Genomic DNA, 8342 nt, shown 5'->3' on the forward strand with positions numbered 1-8342 from the left:
CCTCTGCTGCTGCTTATTTTCTTAGAAAGAGAAGCCTTTGAACATCACCACCTAAGGGCGTCTTTTCCTCTTGACGTTGGGCCGACATTGCCCTTAAACAGCACAGACGGCCGGCCGGCGGGAGCTAAGATCCCGGAGCTGCCTGTCCCAAAGCTGGTGGCTCTCCGCCTGGGACGGAGCCATACCCACGTGGTCTGACCGCATGGGGTGACCTCATGGTGATTCAGTGGCGTCCACATATTTCTCTGTTTTGCCTTTGCTCCTGCTGGGTGAGGTTCAATTTGTTTGCTTAGACGAGAAGAATCCAACTCGCCTCTCACCTGTATCTCAGCTGTTCTGGCGGCAGGTGGAGGGGGGAAGGGCATGGGGAGGGACTGAGGGAGAGAAACCACCACTGGTTCATGCTCCCCCAGTCCAGCACCGGAGACAGCCCCTTGCTTCTTTTTAAATTTTATTAAAAAAATTTTTTTTTTTATTGATTTCAGAGAGGAATGGAGAGTGAGAGAGAGAGAGAGAGAAATATCAGTGACGAGAATCATTGATCAGCTGCCTCCTGCACACCCTACACTGGGGATCGGGCCTGCCGGAGTCGAACCCGGGACCCTTCACTCCCCGGGCTGATGCTCTCTCCACTGAGCCACACCGGCGAGGGCTGCCTTTTCCTTTCTTAAGGCCCCACTTGAGACCGTTGGCAACCCCAGGCCGTGGAGAGATTGCTGTCGCTCTTAAACGAAGTGTCAAGTGCGCATTAATATTTAACGCCTGCGGTTTGGAAGAGCTGGAAACTGCAATTAGATAGCAGTGCCCATCTGCCGCCCGCGGGCCCGCGCGCTCTTCCGGAAGGTTCCTTAACCGCGGCCACAGTCCCTGCGGAGCGAGCTCCGGCTGGTGAAGGAGACCCTGCAGGCCATGATCCTGCAGCTCCAGCCCCCCAGGGAGGCGGGGGAGAGCGAGGCGGCCTCCTGGGCCACAGCCGGTGTGCGGGAAGCGCAGGCCTGAGGCGTGCGGGACGCGACAGGGAAGGAGGTGAGTGACCGAGTCATGTCTTCGAAGGCTCAGGGGCAGGGGCCGCTCTCACCTCCCTGCGTCCCCCCTGGGCCTGGGTTGATGGCGGAGACCCAGAGCCTCGAGGTCCCCAGGACAGAGGTGGCCACGCCCGCTCTCCCGAGGCTGAGAGGGGTCCCCAGGTGGGAATGTGCAGGGAGGGGGGGGCATCGGCTGAATTTCCTCCTAAATGTCACTCGGAGGCGATGGGCACATCCTGCCCAGGATGTAGAAGTCTTTTTGTCGGAGCCCCTTTCGGCAGAAGTCGGGGTGAGCTCTCCCCGAGATGGGGCGCTCTCCCTGTGCCGTCTGGCTTTCTGCGGCGATTGAAGTATCTCCTGACCCAAGAGCCTGTGAAAAGGAAACGAAGCGTAGATGTGTCTCCCGCTATTCCGTCCCTCCTTCCCGCAGACGCGCAATCGACGGAGCTGATGGACCCCAGGTCCGGGATGAGCAGCTTTTCGCCGTCCGTCTGTGCTTCACACGCATCCCTGAGCGCAGATGAAAACCCCTGAAGATTTCCAGGGAGCAGCCTATCAGTGGGCAGCGTTTCCGCTTTCTCCTTTTTAAAAAATATATTTTTATTGATTTCAGAGAGGAAGGGAGAGAGAGAGAAACATCCATGATGAGAGAGAATCATTGATCGGCTGCCTCCTGCACGCCCCCTACTGGGGATCGAGGCTACAACCTGGGCATGTGCCCTGACCGGGAATCGAGCCCTGACCTCCTGGTTCATATGTTGACGCTCCACCACTGAGCCACACCGGCCCGGCAGCATTTCCGTCTTCTACGTGGCAACGCCTGGCTCCTGGCACCTCCTCGGGGCCCTGAAATCCCCCCACAGTGGGCACGGGAAGGGAGCAGTTAGCCTGCTGCCCACCCCAGGACCATGGCCAGGCTCGAAGGTACCCATGGGATTGGCCTAAGACCTGGGTGATCAGGGTGCCCGTAAATTCTCGTGTCAGCCTCAGCGGGTAGGAGTCACAGATGACGAAACTGGGCCGGAGGAGACCAATGGGCTTTGTCCGAGACACAGCGCTGGTCAGCGAGGGAGCAGGAGTGACAGGGACCGGCGGGCGCTCTTAGCGGGTGCTCCTCACCACGTGCCTTCTGTGACTTTGGGGGACTGTGCGCTGCGGGGCTTGTTTTGTCCACCTAAGAATGAGGGGTCACCTTGGGACCTGCCTCATGAGCCAGAGAAAAAGAGCCTGGGAACCTGGGCTTCCCACCCGCCTGTGGACCCCCTGTTCTGTAGTCATGGCTCTCAGGTTTCAACACACCTGCCCACCCGCCCGCCCTAACCAGCCATCCATTCCGCGTCCACCACGAAAGCCACGCCAGCAACAACCACTACTGCCTGACACTGGACAGATTTTCTTTTCTTTTTTAATAAGTTTTTTTTTTTTTTATTGATTTCAGAGAGAGGAAGGGAGAGGGAGAGAGAGAGAAACATCAATGATGAGAGAGAATCATGGATGGGCTGCCTCCTGCACGCCCCACACTGGGGATCGAGCCTGCATCCCGGGCATGTGCCCTGACCGGGAATCGAACCGTGACCTCCTGGTTCATAGGTCGACGCCCAACCACTGAGCCCCGCTGGCCGGTCCTGGACAGATTTCCTTGAAAATCCCCATCCAATTGGTGTTTCGAGAAAGCAACGTTGTACTCCTTGGTCAATGAGTGCGTGTTTGTCTAAGCAGTTTAATATCTGATTGTGAATACCCTCACCTTACCCAATCTTTGGGTTTTTGTCAATAATTTATTGCCCCATGAAGGTGACTCTCTTGTTATGTGAAATTAAAGTGGATATCCAAGTCCTAGTGCACTATTAACATTTTTTTGTTGTCTTCTGGAGGAAAATAGAAAAAAATGTATCAGGTTAATTCATCTCATCTTTTTGTAACAGGATGATTAATTGGACAGGACCATCTCACACAAAACCTCTCTAATAAAGCAACGCTTTACAATGGTGTCTGTGCTTATTTTCTGATATCAGCCAATCACAAGACAATGTGTTTATCTATTCCTGACCCCTGGATTGAGGACCTTAAAAATAACATTACCAGTTATGTGGGGGAGAGCCAAAGTGGCCCACTCACACCACTGGAAGTATTTTTACTGGAGATACTGGCTAAGTCAATTAGGCAAGACAAATAAATGAAGGTTACAATTTGGAAGGGAGGAGACACATCCATATTGACGCAACTGTAGGCTAGAAGCCCCAGGAGAACCAGCAGAAAACTTTTTACACAATGAACACGCTGAGTATAACAAAAATCAACCGGTTTTACCTCTGCAGACCGTAACCAGACGATAAAATACAAGAAAACACCCCATCGGAAATAACACAGATAAAAAGCAGACAGCTAGGAATAAGATGACATGGAAAATGTGTATGCCTCAGATGAAGAAAAGACACACAAGGTGTTTGGGTGGGAAGTCACCCTTAATTGTCCAATCTCTATAAATCCTATAGAATAAAAGCCCAATATGCAAATCAACCGAACGGCAGAACGGCCGGTCGCTATGATGCGCACTGACCACCAGGGGGCAGACGCTCAACGCAGGACTTGAACGTTTTGTTTACCACGGATCCGTGGAGAAAGGACGTCCTCTGTCAGCTCCTGGCCAGGGTCCTTGGGGTGGCTTCCTTCCACCGAACATTCCCCTGAAGCTGCTGCAGAGCCCCTCGCCGGGGACGGGGTGCAGATGCGTCCCCGGGGCGAGGGCTGGGAGGAAGGCAGTGGCGGGTCCAGATGGCACCAATTAGCTCTTTGAGAGGGGCATTTGCAGGGAATGTGCTCACAAGGGAGGAAAACGAAGGAGCCCCTGGGGACTTTAAACAATCTGGGGCCTCGGTTGGGAAACGGAGGCGGTCACCGGAGAAGGAAGCTGACGGCAGGGAGGTCATGGGGGCAGGGACAGGAGCAGGCAAGGGACAGCTAGACTCTTGGCTGGTAGAGCTCATCGACGCCAGATCCGCCCATAGCCCACTCGCACCTACTCCCGGCCAGTCTCATCGCCAGACAACCCACATCAGTGTGATTCAAAGTAACCATCATTCCTGATCATTTACACCGGAATCTGACTGCCTTTAATTTTATAACACGGGCTGGCCGGTGGTGCTCAGTGGTGAGCGCTGACCTATGAACTAGGAAGTCACCGTTCGATTCCTGGTCGGGGCACATGCCCCTGTGGGGGGCGTGCAGGAGGCAGCCGATCAGTGATTCTCTCTCATCATGGATGCTTCTATCTCTCCCTCTCCCTTCCTCTCTCTGAAATCAATAAAAAAAAATTAATTTAAAAAATCGTTAGGAATCTCCCATAGGATGGGGCTGAGGACAAAGTCCTTGACTAGAGACCGCCCGCCTATGGTGTGTGATTCATCGCTAATGGGAGGTGTAGCCTTGCTCCCTGGGCCACTGGGGGTGCCCGGGGTAGGGCTCCTTGGGTTCACTGTGCCGTCCGGACCCCCAGCCCTTCGAACAAATTGAATGGAAAGAGCTCAGGGCGAGGACCGGGGGCACGTTCCCCCTCCGGGCGACTCACTGTCCCTGGGCACATACGTCCCTTTCTTTCCCCTTAAGGAGTCCGCCCGCCGCCAGGGGTGCTGGTGAGGCCCTCGGGGATCGCGGGCCGGGAGCAGGTGTGACCTGATCAGGTGTCGCTCTGCACCTGCCCCCGCCCCCTCCTGCCCTTCCGTGCCCTTCCGTGCCCTTCCGTGCCCTTCCATGCCCTTCCATGCCCTCCTCAGCCTGCTCCTGGGCTGGCCTCTGTTCCATGCTGTTCTCACGCGCCCTCCCGAGAGCCAGCCAGCCGCCTGTGCCAGGTGAGTCCTGGGGCGGACACACAGCCTGAAAGCGCGCGTGTGTGTGCGTGTGCGTGCGTGTGTGTGTGTGTGTGTGTGTGTGTGTAACTGAGTCCATGTGTGTCTTTGGAAGGGGGCAAGCGAAGAGGAGGGTGTAAGGGGACTCTCGCTGGCCTGGTTTGCACAAAGCATATCCTTGCACAATTGGCAGATTCCCAGGAAGCGCCGTTGGCGTCCGTCCTTGAAGAGGCGGGCCGGCCCCTGCGCCTGCACCTTCTGGAAAGTTCCATGTGGCACCTCCTGCCTCTTGTGCTGTCAGCGGCGTCCCCCAGCCTGTCCTGCCCCTCCTGGTGCCGAAATGCGGTCCCATCCTCAGCAGCCCTGCGGGGAAGGGCTGGGGCTGCAATGGATTGTGGGAAAATCAGCAGGAGGAAAGGGCCCGGGTCTGATGGGCATGTCCAGGGAGACTCGATTCCCTTGGCCTGAGACCTCAGCTCCCTGTGTCCCCGTCCCCAGTCCTGCAGGCTAAGGTGCGCATCCAAAATGCACAATTACCCAAAGTCACCAAGAAAGTGCTTAGAAAATGTTCAAGCTTTGGCCCTGGCCGGTGTGGCTCAGTGGATAGAGCGTTGGCCTGTGGACCGAAGGGCCCCGGGTTCGATTCCGGTCAAGGGCACCTGCCCCGGTTGCAGGCTCCTCCCCAGCCCCGGCCCTGGTCAGGGCACGTGCAGGAGGCAGCCCATCGATGGCGTTTCTCTCACATCGATGTTTCTCTCCGTCTTGCCTCTCTCTGAAAATCAGTGGGGAAATATCCCGGGGGGAGGATTGCCAACAAGAAGAAAATGTAAAAGCTTGTCTTCATGCTGCCATGATTTTCCAAGGGGAACAATTGCTTGGTTTCAGCTGCATGAAATACTCGAGTGCCGTCCAGAGGGCTTCGCGCACTGTCCCGCCTCCCGTGGTCACAGGATGAGATGGGACGGTCCAGCCGAGAGCAATATTGCGATTCTGATACCAGCGGCCGCGCGCCTGTGGCCTCACCCCCACCCGCGCGGCCTGGCTTTCCCCCGGGGGAGTTTTCTGAAAGATTCCGCGGGTGGAGGTATTGCTTGTCACGGTTCGGGGATTATGTGTCTGTCGGGCGGTCCTGCTGGTTTGCTGATTGCGGCGACTCAGGGGCGCAGCTCGCTGGGCTCTAAGGGACAGACTGCGTGTAGTCGCGGCCGCACGGCGACCGGATGCGATGGCCCGGGTGTCATGCGTCGCTAATTGAAAGGTGCTCTTTCCACGGGGCTGATACCGGGATATCAGAGGGCCGCCGGGCTGCCTTTCGAGGCTGGTTTTCAGCGGAGGCGAGGGGATTAGCGGGGCTCTGCAGCCTGATAACCTGTTATCTCAAAGGAATATGTCTGGCGGGCAGGACAGCGCCGTGCTATCCGGGTTTAATTTTTTCACACAAAGGGCGTTCTGCAAAGTCGTCTTTGTCACCAGGAGACAGATCAGGGCCCTAATGCTGGAGTCGGTTGGACTCCTTTATCGCCATTTTTCAATTATCTGCTCCCCCCCGCCACCCCCAACTCTCTCCTCACCATTTTCTCCATTCTGTCCTGTTATTCGGTTTCTCCCCGCCAAGTCTTTTTCCCTCCATTCTTTCGTTTAATCCTACTCCCAATTCTCTTTGTATTTTCCATTTCCTCTTTGATGTCTGTCCTCGCTCAAAGCCCCAGGCTGCCGATAGGAGCCCAGCGTTCAGGATCCGCATAGAGTGGGATCTGAAATAATGAGGTCGCGTTAACAATCACGTTTACTTCTGTTGTCGGGCCTGGGTAGGAAATATTTCTAGCAAGTTCCGAGTTAAAACTCTAAGGACAGAGAAGCCAAGCTTTGTTAAGCACCCAATATTTACAAGTTGAAGGAAAAGGCCGACCCGTTCGGAGAACCAACGTCAAGAAAACGGAACCCAAACAAACCAGAGGCGGGCTGGTTACCTCGTACTCGTCCTTTTCAGGAAAGCAAATCTCCTGAGAACATTTTCTGGCTGAGTGATAATTTTCATTGAAAAAAAAAACGTAGCACATTAAACTAGGGAAATTCCTTATAATTTAGTATTTGGACGGTATGATACTGTATTTCTTCTAAAATGGTACAAGTGGCCTGGCCGGTGTGGCTCAGTGGTTGAGCATCGATCTAGGAACCAGGAGGTCACGGTTCCATTCCTGGTCAGGACACATGCCCGGGTTGTGGGCTCCATCCCCAGTGTGGGGCCTGCAGGAGGCAGCCGATCCATGATTCTCTCTCATCATTCATGTTTCTCTCTCTCTCCCTCTTCTTTCCTCTCTGACATCAATAAAAAAAAATATATATATATTTTTAAAAAAGCAATAACTTGTCCCCGGGACAGCATCCGACTCAACACCAACCCCTACCACCCACGTGCCTTGAGTAAGAGAACCGCCAGCAGCTGTGGTCCGTCCCCTTGGGTGTCAGTACCCCTGGCGTCTCTCCTAAGAGGAGATGCCAGAACCCTTCGCCGTCACCCGCCAGCTGTCCCCGCGCTGCTGCACCTCCTCCTCCGGGCAGCTGGCCGGCGTGGTCACCCATCGGCAGTGCCTGCTGACTCTGGAGTCCGGGGTTGGCACCGTGGCCCGGACGAGTGGGCAGGAGGAGTGGGCTGGGAAAAGGCCATTTGGGAGCCCTGCCCAGACACTCCCCTCTCTGTCACCTCTTGGCCATCTGAGCAATTTGTCACCCCAGGCCCCAGCCACGCAACACTCCATCTGCTGCAGAGCACTGTGGGTAAAGAGCCAGAACCTAGCGGGGCGGGGGACGGGGGTGGGGAGTGGGGGGAGAGATACCGTCATCGGTGCCACACCAGCTGTCTGTGCCCGAGAGAGGGGAGAAGCACCGCCACAGGGCGGCCTGATGCCCTGGGGCCCGCACTCCGTCCGATGCTTCTGCTGACCCAGCTCAAGAATGTCACCCGGGAGACACACATACATGCCTCCAATTTATTCGGTTGTCGCCCTCGCCGGTTTGGCTCAGTGGATAGAGCACCGGCCTGTCCCTTCCTCCACTGAGCATTGGGTTCTCTGCTCACCCCGACCGTCGATATAAAAATGGTAAGTGGGCCCGGCTGGTGTGGCCCAGTGGTTGAGCGTCGACCTAGGAACCAGGAGATCACGGTTCGATTCCCGGTCAAGGGCACATGCCCGGGTGGCGGGCTCCATCCCCAGCGTGCGACCTGCAGGAGGCAGCTGACCCGTGATGCTCTCTCATCGTTGCTGTTTCTCTCTCTCTCTCCCTCTCCCTGTCTCTCTGAAATCAATACAAATCTATCAAAACATGGCAGTGAGGCAGGACGCTGTGATGGGCTGTGCTGTCCCCGGAGGGCACCGCCCTCTCTGCCAAGTATTGGCACCGACAGCTAGCCGTCGGCCACGTGTGATGTCATGATGTTGGAAGCGCTTCAGACAGATGGCGAGATGTTTCT

General features: G+C 55.8%; 1 protein-coding gene across 1 annotated transcript in view; it reads left to right on the plus strand.

Moving 5' to 3' along the window:
- The window catches only part of DISC1 (DISC1 scaffold protein), a 54173-nt gene extending 53174 nt beyond the window's left edge, over positions 1–999 (plus strand). Inside the window, exon 14 of the mRNA XM_036355195.1 lies at positions 865–999. Within this exon, the coding sequence (XP_036211088.1) occupies positions 865–999 (135 nt within the window). The remainder of the gene's footprint in view (positions 1–864) is intronic.
- The last annotated feature ends 7343 nt before the right edge of the window (positions 1000–8342 follow it).

Source organism: Myotis myotis, unplaced genomic scaffold (genome assembly GCF_014108235.1).
Source record: "Myotis myotis isolate mMyoMyo1 unplaced genomic scaffold, mMyoMyo1.p scaffold_m19_p_21, whole genome shotgun sequence".
NCBI classification, from domain to species: domain Eukaryota; kingdom Metazoa; phylum Chordata; class Mammalia; order Chiroptera; family Vespertilionidae; genus Myotis; species Myotis myotis.